Source organism: Silene latifolia, chromosome 2, assembly GCF_048544455.1.
Source record: "Silene latifolia isolate original U9 population chromosome 2, ASM4854445v1, whole genome shotgun sequence".
Lineage (NCBI taxonomy): Eukaryota > Viridiplantae > Streptophyta > Magnoliopsida > Caryophyllales > Caryophyllaceae > Silene > Silene latifolia.
Genome location: NC_133527.1, coordinates 137,761,708 through 137,787,266, shown reverse-complemented (window position 1 = coordinate 137,787,266; position 25,559 = coordinate 137,761,708). Strand labels below are relative to the sequence as shown.

The following is a 25,559-nucleotide window of genomic DNA, read 5'->3' as shown; positions in this document are numbered from 1 at the left end:
ATCAAATAATACATTTATGTGATTAACTAAAAGTCAAATAATACAAGGAATTAATTATCTCGTATCTCATACAAATAATTAATTTATTCTATTTGGGCGTCATCCTATAGGTGTGACCTGAAGGGATCAGCTGATCACCGCCGTCACACGACAGTAATGTCAAACTCTAGTCAGCCAATCATTACCGATTAACGATGTAGCTGACAAATAAAAAGATAAATCCCTGATATTCTTTTTACGAGATTTAATATGTAAACGCACTCATTGTGAAGGACACTACTCCAACAATCTCCCACTTGTCTGACACAAGTGTGCGTTACCAATTCTCTTGTCCAATAATATCTTCCACTCAATGCAAGATGTCTTTCAGGTCGTTCTTGCACGTGATCATATCATAAAGTGGTTTCCTCGATCAGGAGAATGGCTGTCTGACCGGATAATCTACTATAGATCGTATCCGAGCGTGGCCACGCATTCACAGTCATCTCTCCTCGAGTGGCCTTGAGATAAAATATGACTTAAAAGGACAATCCCGTTGACCTATTTTCTTCATTCGATACAGATCACAATGACCCAGTAAATGCTCATCGGCCTCCTTTTACGGTGCGACCTAGAACAAAAACCAAAGCCACCAGAAAATCGTACCAACTCAGACAAATAGTCACCAATCTAAAGAATTGACTCAAAGGAATAAATAGAAATCCTTGCCACGACCTAGCAACAAAAGGACTCTATAAACGGTCACTGTCCGATAAATTGTCTCACAATATGCCTATGTAATCGACCAGTCATCACTATGACCATATGACAGTCGAACCTGTCATCTATTGCCGTACAATCTAGTCACTCCGAGACGTCACCTCATTAAGTAATTAGGGACAAAATACAATGTTAATCCAGTTCACTTAATAAAGTTCGACATTGTCTTTACAACCTATTTGGAGAAAACGAAGTATATAAATTCAGACATAAAACTGAATATAACGATAAATGCAACTTATCATATATGAAATAATAAATACAATATTTTGATTATTACATATCATATAATTTACAACAGTTCTGGCATTCGTCTCAACCCCATCGAAACTACATGACTATCATGTTTAGCTTGAGATAAAGGTTTGGTTAAAAGATCAGCGATGTTGTCAGCTGTCCCAACCTTACAAAATGTAATTTCTTTCCTTTCGATTAAATCTCTAATTACATTAAATTTCCTAAGTACATGTCTAGATTTGTTACTAGACTTGGGCTCTTTTGCTTGAAAAATTGCCCCACTATTATCACAATACAAAGTGATAGGATCCTCGGCGGTAGGAACTACCTTCAATCCCTCTAAAAATTGCCTAATCCAAACGGACTTCCTTTGCGGCGAGAGGCGCAATGTACTCAGCTTCCGTTGTAGAATCAGCAGTCACAGACTCCTTGAAACTTCTCCAGCAAACCGCCCCTCCGTTCAACAAAAAAACAAAACCAGCCTAGGATTTCAAATCATTCCTATCGGTTTGTAAACTGGCATCCGTATAACCTCTTATACGTAATTCAGATTCTCCTCCAAACACTAAGAATGAATCTTTAGTCCTTCTCAAGTACTTTAGAATATTCTTAACGGCTATCCAGTGACTCTCACCTGGAGTTTTATGAAAATGACTCGTCATACTCAAAGCATACGAGACGTCAGGACGAGAACACATCATAGCATACATGATCGATCCAACAGCGGAAGCATAGGGAATCGATTTCATGCGTTCAATATCTTTAGGCTCAATAGGACACTGTGACTTACTCAAAGTGATCCCACTGCCCATAGGTAGAAAACCTCTCTTGGAGTTTTTCATATTGAATCGGTCAAGAATCTTATCGATATAGGCTTCTTGACTCAATGCTAATATCCTTTTGCTTCTATCCCTATAGATCCGGATACCCAAGATGCGCTGAGCTTCTCCCAATTTGGAAGTGATTTCCCAACCACTTCTTAACAAAAGCAAGCATATCAACATCATTCCCAATGAGTAATATGTCGTCCACATAAAGAAGTAAGAAAACAACTCTACTCCCACTAAACTTCATGTATAAACATGGTTCCTCAACACTTCGAGAAAAACCATTATGTTTAATAACATGATCAAAACGATGATTCCAACTCCTTGACGCTTGCTTAAGACCATAAATGGATCTCTTAAGTTTGCATACTTTGTTAGGATTTTTAGGATCCACAAAACCCTCAGGTTGTGTCATGAACACTTCCTCTTCCAGAAACCCGTTCAGGAAAGCGGTTTTGACATCCATTTGCCATATCTCATAATCATGAAATGCAGCAATCACTAACATTATCCGAACAGATCTAAGCATAGCAGCTGGTGCAAAAGTTTCATCATAGTGTAAACAATGAACCTGGGTGAAACCTTTTGCAACCAATCTAGCTTTGTAGACATCTTTATGTCCATCCATGCCGATTTTAATCTTGAATATCCACTTACACTGAAGAGGTCGAACATCTTTAGGTAAGGAAAACAGGTCCCAAACCTGATTATCGTACATGGAATCCATTTCGGATTGCATGGCCTCGAGCCATAGCTTAGAGTCAGAACTCGTAATAGCTGCTTTATAGGTCTTGGGTTCATCACTTTCTAAAAGTAAAACCTCATAGTCACCATCTTCCTCGATAATACCAAGGTATCTATCAGGCTGGCGACTAACCCTTTCTGACCTCCTAGGTTCAGCAGGAACAATAACCAATTCTAACGTAGAAGGAACATCTTCCTGCACTGTCACATCAGTTTGAGGCTCTTGAACTTCATCAAGTTCAAATTTTCTCCCACTCTGTCTTCTAGAAATAAACTCTTTTTCTAAAAAGACAGCTTCACGAGCAACAAACACTTTATTCTCGTTACTATGGTAGAAGTAATATCCACAAGTTTCCTTAGGGTAGCCTACAAAAATACATTTTTCAGAACGAAGTGCAAGCTTATCGTCAGACTTGCTCTTGACATAAGCATCACAACCCCATACTTTCATGTATCACAGATTCGGGACTTTTCCTTTCCATATCTCATGTGGAGTTTTGTCAGTTGCTTTAGTGGGACTTTTATTAAGTGATTGTACATCAGATAAAATGGCAAATCCCCAGAATGACTTAGGTAACTCTGTTTGACTCATCATCGATCGAACCATATCTAATAAAGTTCGATTCCTCCTTTCAGCCACACCATTTAATTGTGGTGTGCCAGGAGGAGTTAACTGAGATACAATACCGTAGTTTTTAAGGTGATCTTTAAAGTCATTGCTTAAATATTCCCCACCACGATCTGATCGTAATATTTTAATCTTCTTATTTAACTGGTTTTCTACTTCATTCTGAAACTCTTTGAACTTATCAAAACCTTCACTTTTATACCTCATTAAGTAGATATACCCATATCTACTCATGTCATCGGTAAAAGTAATGAAATAGTCATAATTACCTCTAGCAGTGATTGTCATTGGACCACATACATCGGTATGTAATAAACTCAATAACTCACTAGCTCGAGATCCTTTTCCTAGAAAAGGTGAACGAGTCATCTTGCTAAGAAGACAAGATTCGCAAGTACCAAATGATTCGAAATCAAAAGGTTTAATTATACCAGTCGACACTAGTATTTTAATGCGTTTCTCGTTAATGTGTCCTAATCGACAATGCCATAAATAAGATTGATCGGGATTACCTGTTTTCAGTCTTTTATTATCTAAATGATAAACATAGTTGCAAGTGTCTAGAATATAAATACCATTAGAGACCATTTTTTCCTTCTAATTTTGTTCATCTTTATCATCAAAATCACATATATTTATCAAATAATAATATTATCAAAGTAATAATATTATTTATTACATCAAATATACAATAAACAAGGTTTACTACTACATATACCTAGTTAGTATTATAGTAGTATTTTGGGTTGATTCTTGGGTGTATCCTTAGGAGACCATCTTTTTGGTGGTTTGTTGTCTTGGAGGATCATCTATTTTCATAGCTCAAGAACAACATCAAGGAAGGAGTCCTTGAGTTGTGCCCAAAACTTGCCTTATACAATGTAAAGAACTTTTGTCTTAAGATGGTTTAATACCATCTTTTATACTTTTATTTGCATGCATGTAGATTTAGACCATTTTAAATTAATTTGTAATTTTAATATCATAAGATGAGTAATTAATATGGTCTAAATAACTAGCAAGTGGTAAGTTCGTCGGCACGTGATAGCTCAAACAATCGAGTAAACCTCATCGTCTTCATCTACGCGCCGATACGGTCGTTTTGACATTAATTAGAGTTCATTTGGAGTCCGGGTCAAAAACCACTTCCATTTTCTAAAACTGTCTAAAACTCGAGTCGGAATATTCTGAAAATTTCCGGAGTAATATTCCTAAATTTCATCTACTATCACGGAAATATCTACCTTGCAGAAGAAGGAAGCATACATCTTCCCTAATTCCTAAAATTAACCGCGGAAATCTTTCTTGCTAAGGAGGAAACTGCCCAAGAGAAAATGCAGCAGGTATTGCGCCTCTTGGAAAGGTCGCAGTTCCTGCTGCGCCTCTTCCTGGGATGCTTTTACTCCAGTTTCAGATTTCCTCCGGATTTCTTTCGATATTCTACCCTTTCCATAATTCTTCCGTGTGATTAGCATAAATAAAGACCTATGTCTTACATATTTCTCACGCGAGTGTCCGCCCTTCTCTTCTCCATTTGCATTCTAAGATCGCCCTCTTGCTTTTCGACGCCTACGTGCTTGATCAATCGACCACGTAAGCTCAGATCATTCTGAGTACCAGTCATGTTTGCATGACCGACCAATTTGACCACTACACTTTAATCAACTTAATCAACTTTTTTTCTAAATCCTCTTTAGAGAGCACTTTCATTCTACTAGTCGAGCAATCACTAATACGACAACTTAGTTAATCTCGCTTCGTCAAACATGTAAGTCTGAGGGTGTAAATCTCAATTTATTTACTGTATTTTATTTTGTATCAATTAATGTACGAGTTTACATCATGAATATGCTTAAAACCGTTTTCAAAAATCATGTTTTAAAACCCCTTTTGACGGAACATCAGAGAGGCACCGTCGAGAAGAAACGCAACAACTGTTGCGCCTTCTGGAACAGTCGCAACACTTGCTGCGCCTATTCCAGAGGCTGCTTAGCCGTTGTTGCTCTTCTTCTTCTTCCCCGTGTTACTTTTTGTTTTATTCGAAGTTTTTCTTCCGTTTATTTCTTATTCCTTTCAAATTACCATCTTTTCTCATTTACAAATTGTTTTACAAAATACTTTTCAAATCTTTTCCGACTTAAATCTCTTATAATTCGATATTTTCGGGTTTTCGTCATTAAATTTGAACCCGTATTTAAGAGGCTCTATTTGTTCATATCAAGTCCCTTGAATTCGCCTTTGATATATGATTTCAATTCTGCTCTATCTTGTAATTTCCGTTTCTAATTTGAAGTTTGTATACAAACCCGTTTCCGACATCGCATAATAACTAACTTATAATAATTCGTTTTAATCCGTTTTTATTGCTTTATGACGGTTCCCGATGCATATAATCTGACCAAATCACATTCACTGAGTCGTATATCAATAATCCATACTAATCAATAAACCAACGATAACAATATTAACGAGTCTGACTTTCACAGTCAGAACCCAACTCAAGAATAGTCGCATGAACTGATACGCCTCTTCTAAGGGACGCAGCAGATGTTGCGCCTGTTCTGAGGTGGTTTCTGCCTCTGAACTCGTCTTGTTTTGACGTAGGCTTTTTAATCGGTTATTACTGCTAATTCGACATATTTTCATATTCCTTTTAATTCTTTTATTTTTTTTATTTTCCTTTCAAATCCCTTTTTCAAGCATACTTGTGACGTAAATTCAATTATTCATTGTAATTCAATTGTAATTTATTTCTTGTAATTCATTCATTCAATCATTATGTATGATTTACTTATCTGGCAATTCACATGTAATTAATCTAACCTCCTACTTCGACTCAATTACTTGCTAAAATTGTTTGTTCACCGACATACTCTAATCTCACATGCTAGGATTAATCTATGGATGTTGCATATCATGCATACAACTGACGACATATCGAGTATAAACAACTTCCATGATCATTAGTAGAGGCCGCTATCGAGACGGGCGGGATTAGGTGTTCAAATAAACGAGTTTCCTAATACGTACCATCACCCCTTACTCAAGATCTCTGTGAACATCCGTGTTTATTGGTATCACGAGAGTCATTCTAGACATAGAATGCTAAGGGTAACGGATTTCTTAGTGTTCATGTCACTACTTTGTGTCTTGACATGACACGAGTTATTCGAATGGTTCCAATTTTTCATAAAATTTGGTGGCGACTCTACAAATCCAGGATTGTCAAACCTTTCACCAGTTTCAATGCCTTACAAATCGGTAATGACCCATGACGTGCCTCGCGCCGGAGTTCCGTGGGAGAAGTGTCGCCGTCTCGAAACCAACGTGTGGCGCGGGTCCACATGAGCTAATTCAAAGTTCAGTTTTTTTAATATACTTTTTTAATAAAGCTCATATTATTTAACATAAAGTTCGGATATTTTATCACAAAACTCAAATTTTACCCCTCGTACAAGATATACAATTAGTCGTATAATTCATGAATTGATGCTTTCCCCTTTAGAATGTTTTTACTAGTATTGGTGCCCGGCTTCGCCCGGGCTGCCTCTACTTACCATTAATTTTTTTTTCATTAAATAAAATTACTTAAAGTTGCATAACTTATAAATTTATCATTAATATATTTTTCTATGACACATCCTAAAATTACAATGAAATAAGTTTTGAGACAAATTCACTACTCTCGCTATTAATATTTTACTCTTATTAATGAAACAATAGTAATAACATTTCACTACTTGCCCGTAATCATTGTTACTTTCCCTAGTGCATGCTACATTAATATTGATAATTTCACTACTCCCACTGTAATTATTGTTACTTTCACTATTGCCGCATTAATATTGATTATTTAACTACTCCTTTTGTTGTTTCTACCATTTCACTAATGTCGCTAATAATATTGTTACTTTTACTATTCAAATGAGTGATTATTATCATATAACTATATCCACTGTTAGTACAATTTTTTTCTTTACTGATAAAATTACTTTTACTACGTAGGCATGCAATTTTAAGAGGATTATATATTTATATAAATATATTACATATATGCATTAAATCAAATCGAAAGAATTATGCAATATTATATATTATGAAATCTAACTTGAATTATTTATAAACTACTTATATTATATTTTTGTATGTTAAATAATTAACATCTCTATACATCTAATAAACTATAAAGTTTAATAAAATTGCATAGATTTTAAATTTAATATATAATTTCATAATTAATACCATAAGTGTGCAAGTTTATACTAATTTATTTTTTTATTTTAAGGTAATTGATCATCTTCTAGTATTTTATAAATATTTAGTAAAATTAACAAGTATCTTCTTTCTTTTAGTCCCCTTGAAATTGACTATCATAATTAATTAATTATTTTATTTTAAGGAAATTGATCATCTTAATTAATTATTTTATTTTAAGGAAATTGACTATGTTTTAGTCTCTTACAAATGTTTAGGAAAATTACCAAACTTCTATATAATTTAATTTTAACCCAAACTATATAATATTTGCATTGAAATCCCTTAATTGGGTCCATCATATGGTGCCAGTGATTTAAAACTATATAGTATAATTAATTTGTATAACTTTTTTTAATTATATGGAAGTCCCTTGATTTTTGGATTTAATATATAGTATTGATTGATGTATGGTTAGATAACCCTGTCGCTAAACTTTTCTCACCAAATTCGCATTCTTCCCTCCTAAACTTGAATTACAAGTTAAACCCTTCATTATCTCTTGCGGCTTCCCCAAAATTTCAAACTCTACAATCACCATTACAATTTACACACTTTCTCTCCCTTTCAAACTTAAATTAAATGCTCCTTCAAACATTCAAATTTTCAAACTTCACTCGCATTTATTAACCACAATCCTCTAAATAATGCAATTTTCAAACTAAACTCACTCCATTTTCAAAACAGTTCAACTGTATGTATGTATCTATACATATATATTTGATGCTTGAGCTTCGGAAGTATAGGATTTGCTAATTTATCGATGAATCCGAGCTTTAGAAGAAGAGAATCGCTAATGCCGTCGATAAGGCAGAAGATATTGAGAGATAAAGAGGATGATCTTGCGTTGTTCTTCCAAATGCGCAAACATCTCCTTCTTAATGATTCCCAAGACCTAAATGATTCTTGTTGTTGAATAAAACGAAACAGTAACAATAAAAGATCAGAAATACCGAACAGAAGGTAGTGTCGTGGACGGACCACTGCTTTGAAAACTATTTCTCCGGTACGACCGTGGTGGCGATCAGCACTGACCGGTAGTCCCCAAGGTTTACACTACTGCCGCCTTACAAACTCGCCCACTCAAGAATGCAAGGCCTGGAACGACATTAATACTTTACCCAGAATTTATAAGAGAAGAAGAGAGAGTGGTAATGTTTCTGATTGTTTGTGTGTTTTACCAGAGATGATTCTGCTCTTATTTATAGCAAAAATGAGAGCAGTTTAGGAGCCAAAACAACTCCCTAAAATCGAGTAGTCAAGGGACTGAAAGTGGGGAGTGAAAAACGCACCCACTAACAGTCACAAAGACTAAGTAAACTGCACAAGCCCAACAAATCAGAAGAGCACAAAACCAAAAGAAAAGGACAAAAGGGGGCCTTTGGCCCGCACCGCAGGTGCTCTACCCAAACCCAAACCCGAGCCCGAGCTCGAGCCGGGCCGGGCCGGCGCGCGCGCGCGTGTGTGTGTTGGACCCAAACCCACAGGCCCAACAAACACAACAAAACCCACCTTGGTCCATTCTCTTAACCATACAAAAGAGGGAGTATATAAAAATAAGAGAAAGTGGTTGTTTCCCACCGATGTGGGACAACAAACCAATTTCCTTGCCTTTTCTCTTCAAGGCATTACTTCCAACAATCCCCCACTAATGGCTAAGAGAAAAACAGAAGAAAAGAACACTGGGTAAAGGAAGGATTGGATACTTAGGTATCAATATCTTTCGATTTGAATTGACACTTTAGTGAAATGAGGAAACAACTTACTTACAGCGAGAGAATATCTTGCGATTTGAATTCCTAGCTGAGCTTCGGTCGATACCCCCCACAACACATATCATACCTTCAGAATTAAGATCGTTCCGCGTTTCAAGTGCAACGCGCTCTTATAAGAGCTATGCGTTTACCTCGGTACTAATAGATGTGTTCAGAAGACTTCTCATAGTCTAATGATCGTTACACCTACGTAGGTGACTCAAGTGCTTCTCAATAGCACTTCTCACATGAGTCATTAAGGACCTAAGTCCAACCTGGTGTATGATCCATCAAGTGCGTCTCAAAAGCACCACCATTAAGGCTATGAATCATACAACGCCATAGGAATAGAAGCTTTAGTCCTAGTCAAGTCTCACTCTTGACCTAAGGACTTAAGCCCCATTCCCCTCGACGTATCAACGACTAGTCTCCTAGCCAGCCCTTTAGTAAAGGGATCAGCAAGATTGTTTTCGGACTTCACATAGTCCAAAGCAATCACTCCATTGTCTTGGAGTTGTCTAACTGCAGCGTGCCTTATTCGAATATGTCTCTTTTTCGAATTGTAGACACTATTCTTTGCAACACCAATAGCGACTGCGAGTCACGGTGCGGGGAGACCGGTGTTAGCCGTCCGCCCCCTTTGGTATATCGCTAAAAGGTTTTTCAACCATTCAGCTTCTTGTCCCGCCAACTCAAGAGCTATGAACTCGATTCCATGGTAGAGCGTGCAATACAAGTCTGTTTAGAAGACTTCCACGATATAGCACCTCCACCCATGGTAAAGACATAACCACTAGTAGAACAAATCTCATCGTTACTCGCAACCCGATTCGCATCACAATATCCCTCTAACACACAGCAGGAAATTTACTATAATGCAAACATAAGTCAACTGTTCCTTTTAGGTATTTTAGTAAACGACGAAGAGCATTCCAGTGTTCGTTACTAGGGTTATGTGTATAACGACTCGATCTACTAACCGCATAAGCAATATCCGGTCGAGTACGAGTTCATTAAAAACATCACACTACCTAGGATTTTAGCATACTCTTCTTGGGAAACACTCTTGCCCAAGTTTTTACACAATGCTACACTAGGATCATAGGGTGTTCTAGCAGACACATCATCAAAGCAGTTAAACTTTCTCAACACTTTTTCAACATAATGAGATTGACTTAGACAGATTCCATTGGGGTTTCGGATGACCTTAACTCCTAGGATTACATCAGCTTCTCCTAAGTCCTTCATCTCAAATTGTGATGACAAAAATTCTTTGGTTCTAATTATCACCTCTAAATTATTACCAAGTATTAACATGTCATCAACATAAAGGCATATAAGCACACAATCGGATTCTATTACCTTTGAATAAACACATGAATCAGAATTGTTAACCACATAGCCATTACTTATCAAAGTGTTGTTAAATTTCTCATACCACTGTTTAGGTGCTTGTTTCAGTCCATAGAGTGACTTGTTCAGTTTACACACTTTACTCTCTTGACCCTCAATCACAAAACCTTCGGGTTGAGACATATAGATCTCTTCCCTTAGTTCACCATTCAAAAAGGCGGTTTTAACATCCATCTGATGTATAATAAGGTTATGAATAGCAGCTAAGGCGACAAGAGTCCTAATAGTCGAAATTTTGGTCACAGGAGAGTAAGTATCAAAATAATCAATACCCTTCTTTTGTGTAAAGCCTCTAACTACAAGTCTAGCTTTGAACCTCTCTATTGTACCGTCAGGTCTCATTTTCTTTTTAAAAATCCATTTACTTGTAATGGGTTTACTACCTTTAGGTAAATCAGTCAACTCCCAAGTCTGGTTTGACACAATAGAGTCAAGTTCACTTTTAATAGCATCTTTCCAAAAATTAGCATCAATGGATTTCATTGCCTCACTATACGTTTTTGGGTCATCTTCTATTAAAAAAGCTGAAACAAATTCATCACTAGCACAAACAGTGTATCCATGTTCGACAAACAAAGTTGAAACAAAATCGGCTCCAAAGTTCTTTGGACATCTAGGTCTCTTAGTCCTTCTAGGTTCAACAACATGATCAATAGAGGTGCTACTACTAGCATGTGAAGAGATATCAATAGATGTAACAGGTAAACTAGGAGGTGAATCAACATTCTTCTGTAATGGAAAAACATGCTCAAAAAACACAAGCATCTCTAGCTTAGGATATAGAACGATCACTTAAAGACATGAATCTATAAGAGAACTATTTTGAGCATAACCTATAAAAACACAATCATAGGTTTTTGGTCCAACGGTAGGTCTCCTAAAAATCGGTAAACCCACTTTAGCCAAACACCCCCACACTCTAAGATAACTCAGGTTAGGAGGATAGCCCTTCCAAATTTCGTAGGGTGTCTTGTCAAGTTTCTTATGAGGTACACGGTTAAGAATGTGACAAGCCGATAGTATTGCTTCCCCACATATCGTCGGATAGGCCGAACTTAAAAGCATAGCATTCATCATCTCTTTTAAGGTTCTATTTTTTCGTTCGACTACACCGTTAGATCGAGGTAAGTAAGGTGGACTAGTCTCATGTATTAAACCGTTAGCGGCACAAAAGTCGGCTAGATAACTAGATTTATACTCACCACCTCTGTCAGACCTTACCCTCTTAATTTTTTCGTCGAGTTGATTTTCGACTTCATTTTTAAAGTTTATAAACGATTGCTCAGCTTCATCTTTAGTCTTAAGCAGATAGACACGGGTGTACCTTGAACAGTCGTCTATAAAGGTGACATAATAATTCTTTCCACCTCTACTTGCCACATTTTTGAAGTCAGCTAGGTCGGTGTGAATTAACTCAAGAAGACTCGTATTCCTAGTTGTGACAGGTTTACTAGGTTTCTTTGTGAATTTAGCCTCAACACAGCTAGCACATTTAGAGAATTCTTGACTCGTCAAACTTGGAATTAAACTCATAGATCTAAGTTTTTTAATATAGTCAACATTCACATGACCTAATCTACCATGCCAAACATCAATAGACTCAAAGAATATAAGCGAAGTAGATGCAATATTATTAGAAAGCGAATCGGTGTTCAATACAAAAAGACCCCCGAGAAAGATAACCCTTGCCCACAAATTCCCCATTACGCGACATTACAACCTTGTCAGCCTCAAAAACAAGTTTCAAACCAGCTTTGTTCAATAAGGCACCAGACACGAGGTTTCGACGCAATGAGGGTACAAATAAAACATTGGTGAGAGCAAGTGTTTTCCCCGAGGTGAGTTTGAGAAAGATCTTGCCTTTGCCTGTGATCACTGCAGATGAAGAATTACCCATGTAGACGCATTCCCCATCAGCTACCTCCTCGAACTCAGCAAATAAACCCTTATCAGCACAGAGATGTCTGGAAGCGCCGATATCAAGACCCATTCAAGAAGATTACCCACCGGATTAGCTTCCACAACCACAAGAGCGGCAATGACATCATCATCAAAGAACATTAGCTTCAAGCAGATTTTCTTTTCGATTACCTTTGGTAGGCTTTGTGACCGATTTTCCCCAGACATAGCAAACAATGGGACCCTTTGGTTTCGAATCTTAGCAACAGAGTTTGGTATGCTTCCCTGGACCATTCTTCTTATTTGGACCCTGGTTCTTACCCCGACCAACCTTGGCCTTACCCTTACCCTTGAACTTCTCAAAGATTAGACGGACCACGGACTCAACCAGATTAGCTTTAACAAAGAAGAAGCATTCACAGAAAGACTAGCGGGTTGGTCTTTAAGGCGATTTGCCTCTTCGGTCCTCATGTGTCCTACTAGTTCTTGGAGAGACAGGTCTTTTTTCTTATGCTTAAGGTGGTTCCTATAGTCAGACCAGGAGGGAGGAAATTTCTCTAGCAAAACATTGGCCACAAAAGTGTCATCTAATTTCATACCCTCATTCACTACATCAAAGACATAGGTTTTCGTAGATATGAACTTGTTCCATGATGGGTTTCCGTCGACCATCCGAAATTGCGACCACTTTCCCACAACATATTTCTTTTTCCCCGCATCATCAGCCCCATACTTAGCCTCTAAGCTTTCCCATATTAGTTTAGACGACTTATGGACCATAAACAGGTCAAATAGGGTGTCAGTCATGTTGTTTAGAAGTCGGCATCTAACAAGTTTATTATCCTTATCAAATTTCTTAATATCCTCTTCGTTTGACTTAACGCCCAGATTTAGCAGGGGGTGTTCTCTACGGTCTCGATGTGACGACCTCTTTAACGAGCAAAGGCGGGTCACTAAACAAAGACATAATCAATTTCCAATTGTTCGAAGAACATCGATGATTTCGTGACCATCGCTTATAGTTATATGACCGTCTAGTTTCTCAAGTTTAGTCAAATCGGGAAGAGTTTTTGCTAAAACAGACGACATGTTTAAAGTGAGACAACAACAAATAAATAGTTTTCAAATTGTTGTTGAATAAAACGAAACAAGATAACAATAAAAGATCGAAATACGAACGAAGAAGGTAGTGTCGTGGACGGACCACGCTTTGAAAACTATTTCTCCGATGCACGACCGTGGTGGCGATCAAGACAAGATTGACCAGGTAGTCCCCAAGGTTTACACTCTCGCCGCCTTACAAACTCGCCCACTCAAGAATGCAAGGCCTGGAACGACATTAATACTTTACCCAGAATTTATAAGAGAAGAAGAGAGAGTGGTAATGTTTCTGATTGTTTGTGTGTTTTACCAGAGACGATTCTGCTCTTATTTATAGCAAAAATGAGAGCAGTTTAGGAGCCAAAACAACTCCCTAAAATCGAGTAGTCAAGGGACTGAAAGTGGGGAGTGAAAAACGCACCCACTAACAGTCACAAAGACTAAGTAAACTGCACAAGCCCAACAAATCAGAAGAGCACAAAACCAAAAGAAAAGGACAAAAGAGGGCCTTAGGCCCGCACCGCAGGTGCTCTACCCAAACCCGAACCCGAACCGGGCCGGCGCGCGCGCGTGTGTGTGTTGGACCCAAACCCACAGGCCTAACAAACACAACAAAACCCACCTTGGTCCATTCTCTTAACCATACAAAAGAGGGAGTATATAAAAATAAGAGAAAGTGGTGGTTTCCCACCGATGTGGGACAACAAACCAATTTCCTTGCCTTTTCTCTTCAAGGCATTACTTCCAACAATTCTTTAGGTATGTCAATTCCTTTTTATATTCATCCTGTTTTTTAGGATTTATTTCAGCTCCGTTCCGTTCAATTCAATTCAATTCAATTCAGTTCAGTTGAGATAAGTTTCAGGCCAAATATTTAATTAATTTCTTGATTAGTAGGCATGGAGTATAATTTTGTGATTGATGATTTGTTTGCAGTCTCACAACCTGGAAGTTCGCCTCTTTTTAATATCCCGACCACTACACCACCGCGGAAAACGAGTTCTGATGATTTTCTTAACTCGGATGGCGAAAACAATGACTATGACTGGTAATCATACTTCGCAAACTGTTTTTGATTACGCTAAGTTTCCATCTGTATACTGTTTTGATCATTGTATTGTATGGTTGTAATTTGGGTTCAGTGTGATTAAAGATGGTTCGTTGCTACATGTGAATGATTCAGTTTAGGGATGAATTTCGCTTAGCTTGATTTGGTTAGCGGACTGCTGGGATGTTTGAGCTGAATTATATGGTTGTTCACTACTTGCTCATATTTTGGGTTCAATAGCAAGTAGCAAATTAGAAGGGAATTGAGAATTGAGAAACAACAACTGTAGGAAACAAAGGCTAGTAGCAATTTGAGAATGAAATATGAAAATGAGGAAGAAAATCTGTTTTCGTCAAAATTGACATGCTGGCAGTTTTATTAGGTTATGCCATTGAGGATAATGTGCCATGGCACCTTTCGATGTCTTCCAAGTAGTATAAAACATTACCATGATAAAGTATATCTGAGTATGAATTGTGATATATATGTTAGATGAAGTTTGTGAGGTACTGCCCTGCGCTCGTATGTATTTAATTGAATGGGACATACTCCAAGCAATACAACCTAAGATGATATCACCAAATATCAAATCCTGTATATCCTGACAAATAGAGTGGGGTGGTCGAGGGACAGATGATGGTTGATATTACTTCATAATGCATCCATATGATAGTTCTTTTTTAGCCAACCCCATACCATTTTGGGGCTAGGGTTTTATAGTTGTCTGTTTGTCATGGTTATTTCCCTAGCTCATGTGCATTTTTCTTCTTATCGTTCGTTGTTTCAAATTCTGTTGAACAATCGTGTTACATAGAATAAGGGTTTGGGTCTGGGAAAGAGGGGTTAACACGAGAGTTAGGACGTAGGAGTAGATGTCGTGATTCTTCAAAAGGTAGCCTCTACTTTTTGCCTTTATTACTGTCACTTCTAGGAAGGTATTCAGATTTCTTTATGGTCGGTGCTTTTGAAGTAATAACTTAGTTCTTGATAGGAGTACAAACCAGCACCTTCAGAGGTTTGATCATATTGAAGTAATTTAGGATTTTCATTTCAGATTTGTAGCCAAGTTAAGTAAATAAGTTGATGATTAAACAAAAAAAGGTTTTGTCCCTATCATTATTCCTTTGTGGCTGTCTGTGTCCGTATTGCAGGGCGCTCTAATATTCTATGATTCTATCCCCCTTTAGATGTGTCGAACAATAAAATAATGGTCTACTGCTTCTCAAAACATTTTGCCTCGTTAGCATTTAAAAAGGCGATAAAATAAATTTGTGCCATCTAAATGGAGGTTCTGTCAGTCTATCACAGTTATTTTTTGGTTGTGAATAAAACCCCGTTGCAACTTTCTATGCCCATTAAACAGTGTATGGAACCTTACTATTATCTGGTGTAGAGAGCTCATATCAGTAGCTCACGTGCGTCATTCTCCACATTGTTGATGCAGGCTTCCCTTTCAAGATTTGATTAATATCCATTTTAGTTTACATAGAAAAGGTTTGGGAAAAGGGAATGGATGTGAGAGGCAGGAGTTAGATTTATTCGAGGCTATGATATGTAATATCCACATTTGCTTGTCACCGTAAATGCAGGGGTTCAGTTGTTTTTTTTTTTGATGATTCTTTTCACGGCTTGTAGAGAGTGATAACAGTCTTTAAGTAAAACGGGCTGATGACATTGGGGACGTCTTCATTTTTTAAAATACAAACCTCCCTGACACGGTTAAAGATAAACGCTTCAGATTTGTAGCTAGAGTGCACCGTAATGGAATCGTCAACAAAAAAGATTCATTTCTGTTTGGCACTTTGGCCTCTTATTGTGGTCAGTTTGTGCATGGTTCTCTCCTATTTTTTTCGAGTTTAATTGCAAAGTTAGGGTTCTACTGCTTACAACACTACTTTGTTTCAGGCTTCTTACCCCTCCAGGTACACCTCTCTTCCCTTCATTGGAGATGGAGTCACGGAAAACCTACATGGATGAGGCAGAAGCTCCAAAAGCTCAACCGACTGTTCTGAGATCAAGAGTAAGAAAACTTATGTCGTATTTCTGATGTCTAGAATACTACACAAACGTGTTAAAGACATTGACGTAGGGGTTCATATTACTGCTTGTTCAAATAAGATCAGACCTTGCCATTTAAAGGTGGACTGTATTCGACCCGTTATCAGGAGGTATTGACTATTGAGTCAGAGTAGTTACCTACTGGTATATGTCCATGTAATATCCAACCTTTTCCTCCCTTGCACTTCAGCAGTTGAGTGCTTTCGTTCTGGCCCCAACAGGTACCCATAATCGGGATTCTAATGCATTTTAGTATTCTACCAGTCATTATGTAGGCAACTAAGCATATATGGAGTACCATTATTACAACGAGAAGTGGTTCTATTTATGGTCTATGCCAAAAAGAGCCTGAATATCACAATTGTGTCTAAAACAATAAATGGTTGTTGTCCCTTAGTTGAACGTAGATTTCTTGCTGTCCTTCAATCCTAGATCTTGCTCACTGAAAAGGATATTTAAATTGATGAACTGTTTTCTTCTGAAATTGCCAACCATTCATATTACTCTTGCAAGAAGATGATGGTGGTAGTTACTGTATTTGTATCTGAACTGTCTGGTGGTTTAGTTTTCAAGTTTTGTGGGCGATATTTTCCATATTAGCAACATTTTAAGCAGTCTGCCTTTACATCCAGATGTAGAAGTTCATAGCTACACCAAACAGTGCAACATTATCTATTTTCGATAATTCGACCATTTTGTTAAAATATTGCTTCTTTCAATGTTGGTTACCTGCCACCAGTGTCTTATTCGACGATCTTCCGGGCAAGTTTTCCAATGAAAAGGAGATCAGAATGAGGTCTTTCTTTTATGGACATGGAGTGGGTTTGGGGCTTGGCAGTAAACCTCTTAGACGAACATTTTATAATCACGTTTTTTATTGTGATAAAATTTCCTCTTTTTCCTTTTGATGTAGATGGCAAACTCTCAGTTGGACAATACAATGAGAAGTAACTTGTTATCAAGGCCAACTGCTTCTACGGGGCTGTCCTCTTCAGTTTCAGGGATGCGGAGGTCTTCTTCATCTGGCGTTTCGGCAAGATCTTCCTTGTCAGGTGCTCCTGGGTCAAGATCTGTTACACCTACTGGCCGCCCTACATTATCTTCTTCTAAATCTTCAAAACCTTCAACTGCAACTTCTCAGGCCACTCTTCCTTCTGCCAATTCAGCAGTTCACTCCTCTTCACCCAAGTCCACTGGCCCATTGTCAACTAGGTCCTCAACTTCCATGGCATCTACCAGGTCTGTAGGTCCATCAAGGTCATCAACCCTGACAAGGTCCACAGCAAGTCCCACGGCCCAATCAATGGGGCCATCAAGATCTTCTACTCCGTCTAGGTCAACAGTCAGATCATCAATTCCAACTAGGTCCACCTCTAGATCCTCAACACCAACAGCCAGGCCTACAGCTCCTACATCCCGACCTACTTCTAGGGCTGCTACTCCAACTCGTGGACCGTCTACGTCAGTAACTTTGCCCAGTGCCATGTCATCAGCATCTCTCAACAGGTCATCTTCCCCGTTGAGTAGTAAGTCCGGGTCTGCTCCATCTAGGAATCCAGTGTCTTCACGTGGTGCATCCCCTACCGTCAAATCTAGGCCATGGAACCCATTAGAGATGCCTGGTTTCTCCTTAGAAGCTCCACCAAATCTTAGAACAATTTTTCCAGATAGATCCCTTTTGGCTACGAGAGGTAGGCCCACAGCCCCATCTGCAAGATCTGCTTCCATTGGACCTGTTACTAATGGGAGACAAAGATGTCAATCGTGTTCACCTTCTAGAGGGCGGGCTCCCAATGTGCATGCTAGTGGTAGCTCAGTGCCTGCAGCGAGTCGAGCTCGTTCCAAAGTCAATGATGATGTAAGTCCCGTTGTTATAGGAACAAAGATGGTTGAAAGGGTTGTTCATATGCGGAAATTAGCACCACCAAGACAGGATGACCAACACTTTCCTAGCTTATCAGGAAAGTCGGCTTCATCACTAGATAGCTCCGGCTTTGGGCGTACACTTTCTAAAAAGTCTCTGGATATGGCCATACGACATATGGTATGTTCATCATTTTCCCTTTTCTTTTCTTTTCTTGAGATTGAAAGTTTTAGATCTAAACTCAGAAACTGATTCACATTGGTTTGATTTTCATCGGTCATGTAGGATATAAGGCGAAGTATCCCTGGTAACTTACGTCCATTGATGACAAAAATACCAGCAGCATCCATGTACAGTGTGCGATCAGGGCCTAGGGGGAGCAGGACGGCTAGCGTTTCTGATTCTCCCGTTGCCACAAGTAGCAATGCTAGTTCAGAGCAGAGTGTAAATAACCATGGTAGTGAAATGGAAGACGATCTTGCCTGTGAACGGAATGGCCATGTTCTGAGTGCATGGTAAATGATTCCAAGTATGGTATGTTAATTATTCAAATACCAAGCATCAATTGAGTTTATTAACAACCATTGTGCGGCCAGAACATACTAGCCATGCCATGGATGTAGCCTGATAAGATACCCCGTCACCTAGCCTCTAATGTAATGGTATGTTTAAGGTTTTCAAATGTTCCAGTATATTGGGACAACCCGTTCACCAATGCTATCACCCCCGCGAAGAAAGGGTATTTACTTAATGGAATCATCCATAATTGGCCAGTTAAAAATATCCTCGTCTAGCGACGTTCAATCCTCAGTCAAGACTTCTCAGCGATACGGAGTATCACCTTACAAAATTGTCATACTGTCTGCCACCCATGTCAGTGTATAGTAGACACCGCAGTGATCTAAACTACAGTTCTCGCGATTTTCAACTTACCATAAATCCTTTACTTGTAACAAATTTGGTCACTCGAGTGTCACCTACTAAGATTGGTATTTTTTTATTTTTTTTTTGACAATCGGGTTAACGAGATCTACATTTTAATAGCACGCTTAGCTATCCTATGAGCGGCTTTATTACAAACTAGTTTGGATGCCCGTGCGTTGCAACGGGGTAATTAACTTAGTAAAAAAAATTGGTTATAAGATCTTAATATTTACATCTTATGTCTAATCATTTATTTAGATATGATCAAAAGTCAAAACATCTTATTTAAGAGACGCAAAAGATGTTAGGTTTATACCTAAGTTACAAGGATGCCTCATATTTATAATCATAAGACCACTACATCTTATGTTAATCTTTCGATTTGGGATAATTCTATTATTTTTATATAATCCTACATTATATAATTCTATTACTTTTATATAATCCTACATTATTTTTCAATGTGGGACATATAACATACTAAGAAATACACAATTTTATATATGTACAAATTATATGAAATCTATACGCTAATAATATCATTTTTACCACGAATCAAATTATGTTATTTTCATAATTTTCGTAACGATATTTTTTTGCCAAATGAAATATAAAATTGTTTATATAAAAATTAGAAACATCACTTGAATATAATATAGGAAATATATATTATAATAATGAAAAGATTCTCCACTTTATTTTTTACATTAAAAAATACTATTATTTATGATACTTTCCTAAGTTAATTTTTAAGATCACACCACCTTATGATAATTTTCTGATTATATGTAATATATTTACCACACCTACATTATTTTTCAATGTGGGACAAATCACACACGAAAAAGTACACCATCTTTGTTGCACCTATTTCGATATCCAACCCGATTTAATAATGAGAAAATAATATACTATCTATTTATATTCGTACGTTCTTTTCCATTCTTTGTCATAATTAAAATATGTGAAAATAATATGATTTAAATTACATTTTTTTCCTAACACGACTTTTAAGATGTAATTGAGGGAGCAATAATAAAATGTATAAATAAATGCAAAATATTTTATTTTTCTAGTGCGATTTTAATTAATGTTTTAAAATTATGATGTGTTTTAGTTACTCAAATGTAATGAGGCATAATATTACCTATATTTGAAAGTTAAAAAGATTTAATTCTACTATTTATTAAAATAAAAAAGCTCATTATTGATTTGTTTGCGGATTCAAAATCTTTTTATGCAACAGTTGATTGTATTATAATTCATAAATTTTCTATTTTAGTGCAGAGATTATCATTATATGACACATTAATAACCAATTTATGTATATTTAGCACCCATTTTATTTTTTAATTATGATTTTGTCTTAAATAAAGTTATTATACTATCGATTGTCTAAAAATAAACATATAATACCACTAAATAGTAATATATAATCGCTTTTATAAATATCTACGTGATTAATATTTGTATGGTATTGTTGTAACTAAGGCTTGTCATTAATACAAACTCTTATAAGAACTCTCTAAGATAATTTTTAAGCATTTCAAAAGATTTTGGGTTGATACCCCTAAGTTTCAAATATGACTCATATTTATAATCATGTGATACATCACCTCATGATAATCTTCTAATGTGGGACAATTCAACTATTTATATGTTGTATATTTACCACACCTACATTATTTTTCAATGTGGGACAAACAAATATGTGTAAATAATATGATACTATATTCTAATGCTAGCATTTATTTACCACGAATCTAATTATATATTTTTTTAAAAAAAATTATGTTACTTTTTTACTAAATGAGATGTATAAGTTTTTATATATATATATATATATATATATATATATATATATAGAGAGAGAGAGAGATTGAATCATGTGAGGCACCCTTCTTAGGGTGAGGCGGCTGGACACCTTCTAAACCGTCAGATTAAAAAACTACAGATGCACCAGATGACGCCACGTGTCCCCATACAAAACCCAATCTAAAACACATTTCCCATTCAATTTCAGTCATTTTACTCGACTCACTCACTCGCACTCTCTTCACTTTCTCTCTCTTCTACTGTAGTTCTTCAACTTTTGATCGTCATCATCATCATTCTCGTGTTGTAGCTCCTCTTCGCCGTTCATTTGCATTTCGATCGCCATTTTATCTCCCAAATTTTGATCGTCATCATCATCATCCTAATTTTTTCGGATCTAGGTAATTTCGATCACCTAATTTGTATTTTAATTCATCCTGATTTCATTCTGCATCCATCGGATGGAAAAAGGATATTCTTCTTGCTTGTTTGATTATGCTGTAAGGACATTTGATAGGATGAAGCAATTCGGGTTTGAGTCGGATTTGTCGGATTTTAATCATTACTCGATACATTGTGTAAATCGGGGACAAAGTTGATAGTGCACGAGAAGGTGTTTGATAAAATGAAAAACACAAAATTTACGCCGGATAAGAACTCGATATCTTTGATCTTGTTGGAAGGATGGGGTCGTGAGAAGAATTTGCGAGAGGTTGGATGAGGTTTGTAGGGAAATGATGGATCAAGGGTTCGAGCCTGATGTTGTTGCGTATGGGAGTATCATCAATGCGTACTGTAAGGCGAGGAAAGTTGTTAAGGCCGTGGAAATATTTAAGGGGATGAAAGTTAAGGGTATTGAGCCGAGTCCTCATATTTATTGCATTTTGATTAATGGGTTAGGGTCGGAAAAAAGGCTTGATGAAGCTCTGCAATTCTTTGAGATGTCGAAGGCTAATGGTGTTGTGTTCTGAAATACCGCCGCAATCTTTGTTGTTGGGTCGTATTGTTGGTCGATGAGGTTTGATGAGGCATTTTGGATGGTAGATGAAATGAGGAGATGTGGTATTGGTCCAAATGCGAGGACTTATGACATTATCTACGAGTATAAGTTGTTATTTGTCTACTTTCATATCGGATTTGGCCATTGTCGTCTATTAGCTCAAAAGGTAGAGCAATGTGTTATTGCACATGGTGTGGGTTCGAGCCCCACATAGACGAACATATATACAAAGACTAGTTACACTTTGTAGTAACATTAGTTGTTCTATGTGGTAACAATAATTATCGAACAAAGTGATGCTTTTTTTGGTGAAATGTTAATTTCTTTATTAGATTTTTTAGGACAATTAAGTACAAAGACCATTGTTTTACAAGGAAGCACAACCACATCACATGGATGTCGATCACCTATAACTCACTACCGCATTCTAATATCAACTTTAGTACACCATTCACTATCTACTCTATGCTTAGTATTCCATAATTTACGATTACCCACGGAACGGATGAGTGTTGAACCGCCCTATGACGACTGCGGGTGAGGTAGCACCATTTCCTTCCCGCATTTATTCCGACCCACCAGGACGTGGTAGTACAGAGCCAAGATTGCGGCTATGATCACCGCTTCTTCATCAAGGATTTCATTTTAAGCTTCCCGCACGATCCAGTACCATGCTCGGTATGTCCACACCCACCGGTCCCCTATCCCCGCAAGCATCTCATTCGAAAGAGCATAAGAAGAACAGATGTTCACTTGTCTCAATAGCGTTACTACAGATATCACAGTTCCCGTCAATAAGTAGCCCATGCTTGATCAATCTATCCTTAGTCAAGAGTCTATCCTTAGCATATAACCAGGCAATGAAATTGTGCTTAGGTAAAGCCAACCTATTCGGACCACATGGTACCAGATCTTCTTCTCGGGGTCTCCCATGAGCCATTGATATCCTATAGCCGTAGTATATCTCCCATTATTAGATCCCCAGGTCCCATTCACATACCCCCTTTAACTCGATCTTTGACTTTGCAAATTTGTCTCCATGTCCACTTGAGTTCATAGTAGGTTGGTAGCTATTCCAATCCTGTTGCTTGATATAAACGTGGCTAACCCATTTTATCCATAGATGGTCACCTTACGGGCTAACCACCATGTATATTTAGCAATCATGGCCACGTTCCGGACACTGGTGTTAACAATGCCTAGCCCACTGCAGTTTTATCGGTGCACACGGTTTCCCACGCCACGGGGGAGCGAACAAAGTGATGCTAGCTAAGAATAACACTAGTTATTTGATAATGTAACATTGTTTCGTATATATAATAACACTGTTTATTTGATAAAGTAACACTTATGTTACATATATTGATAATAGAAGCTCATGTAGGAATTGAACCTACATCCTTTGTGCAATTGCACAAATGCTCTACCAATTGAGCTAATGAGCTAGTTTAGTAGAAACTGAATATTCCACCAACACACTACAGTTGATGTAATGGCCACAATATAAGTTTATAAGTCACCACTTCACCTGAGTATTCGAGTCATATGTTTCTCATGTTATTCCAAAGAGCATGTAGTGTTATTCCAGTAACTTATGGTGACCAAGTTTCACAAAACAAGCCCTAAGATTCACTAAATAAAGTATGAGATTCACAAAAATAAGGTCTGAGATTCACCAAATAAGGAAAAGAGCAAAAAAACGTGATTTTAACCACTTATGATGACCAAGTTTTCACATAACAACCTCTAAGATTCATCGAACAAGGTCCGAGATTCACAAAACAAAGTCTGAGATTCACCTAATAAAGAAAATAGCAAAATAGGTTATTTTAACCAATTATGATGATCAAGTTTCACAAAACAAGCCTTAAGATTCACTGAATAAGATATGAGATTCACAAAATAAGGTCTGAGATTCACCAAATAAGGAAAAGAGCAAAAAACGTGATTTTAACCACTTATGATGACCAAGTTTCACAAAACAAGCTCTAAGATTCACTTAACAAGGTCTGAGATTCACAAAACAAAGTCTGAGATTCACCTAATAAAGAAAAGATCAAAATAGGTGATTTTAACCACTTATGATGATCAAGTTTCACAAAACAAGCCTTAAGATTCACTAAATAAGGTATGAGATTCACAAAATAAGGACTGAGATTCACAAAATAAGGCAAAGAACAAAATAGGTGATTTTAACCACTTATGATGACCAAGTTTCACAAAACAAGCTCTCAGATTCACTGAACAAGGTCTGAGATTCACAAAATAAGGTCTGAGATTCACCTAATAAAGAAAAGAGCAAAATAGGTTATTTTAACAACTTATGATGATCAAGTTTCACAAAAACAAGCCTTAAGATTCACTGAATAAGGTATGAGATTCACATAATAAGGTATGAGATTCACCAAATAAGGAAAAGAGCAAAAAACGTGATTTTAACCACTTATGATGACCAAGTTTCACAAAACAACCTCTAAGATTCACTGAACAAGGTCTGAGATTCACAAAACAAAGTCTGAGATTCACCTAATAAAGAAAAGAGCAAAATAGGTGATTTTAACCACTTATGATGATCAAGTTTCACAAAACAAGCCTTAAGATTCTCTGAATAAGGTATGAGATTCACAAAATAAGGACCGAGATTCACAAAATAAGGCAAAGAACAAAATAGGTGATTCATAACACCTATAATGACCAAGTTTTAGAAAATTATCTTACATGTTCACAAAACAAGCTATAGGATTCACAACATAAGGACCGAGATTCACAAAATCACCTATTTGGAGCACTTGTTGGTATCTCCCTTAAACGAGTGGCTTGTCAACTGGTCTTTTTGGAGCTATTACACAAAAGAAGATAAAGGGGAAAAGGTTGTTTAGTGAAATGAGGAAAGGAAATCTTGGTCAATTAAAGGCATACAGAGAACATTAAACTAATTAAAAGAATGATGCGACCAATGTCTTTTACACGGTCAAGAGAAGGATTCTTGGACACAATTAGCATTTTCGGTGAGAGAAAACAGGAAAAGCAAAGCCAATAGAAAGCAATGTCTTTGAAGTTAGATCTTTGCAACATGTTCATCAAAGACACCAAATTCGACAAATTTGGTGTCGTTTCCCTCAATTATACAAATAAATATCATGATTAAACTAATAGTAACAATGAACATCAAACTAACAAGTACAGTAACAAATCTCAAACACGAATCACAAACAACGATGATCACATTTCAAA

General features: G+C 37.1%; 1 protein-coding gene across 2 annotated transcripts; it reads left to right on the top strand.

The window, feature by feature from the left end:
• Nucleotides 1–7,934: 7,934 nt before the first annotated feature.
• Nucleotides 7,935–19,298, top strand: LOC141643033 (uncharacterized). 2 transcript variants are annotated; one of them, XM_074452055.1, is made up of 5 exons: nucleotides 7,935–8,357; nucleotides 14,553–14,664; nucleotides 16,570–16,684; nucleotides 17,636–18,766; nucleotides 18,872–19,298. In XM_074452055.1, exons 1-5 carry the CDS (start codon nucleotides 8,213–8,215, stop codon nucleotides 19,103–19,105), a joined length of 1,737 nt encoding a protein of 578 aa, XP_074308156.1. In that variant the 5' UTR covers nucleotides 7,935–8,212; the 3' UTR covers nucleotides 19,106–19,298. The 2 variants fall into 2 exon arrangements, with proteins under 2 accessions (XP_074308156.1, XP_074308157.1); XM_074452056.1 differs by lacking the exon at nucleotides 7,935–8,357 and adding an exon at nucleotides 14,293–14,375 and having other exon boundaries at nucleotides 18,872–19,199.
• Nucleotides 19,299–25,559: the final 6,261 nt, after the last annotated feature.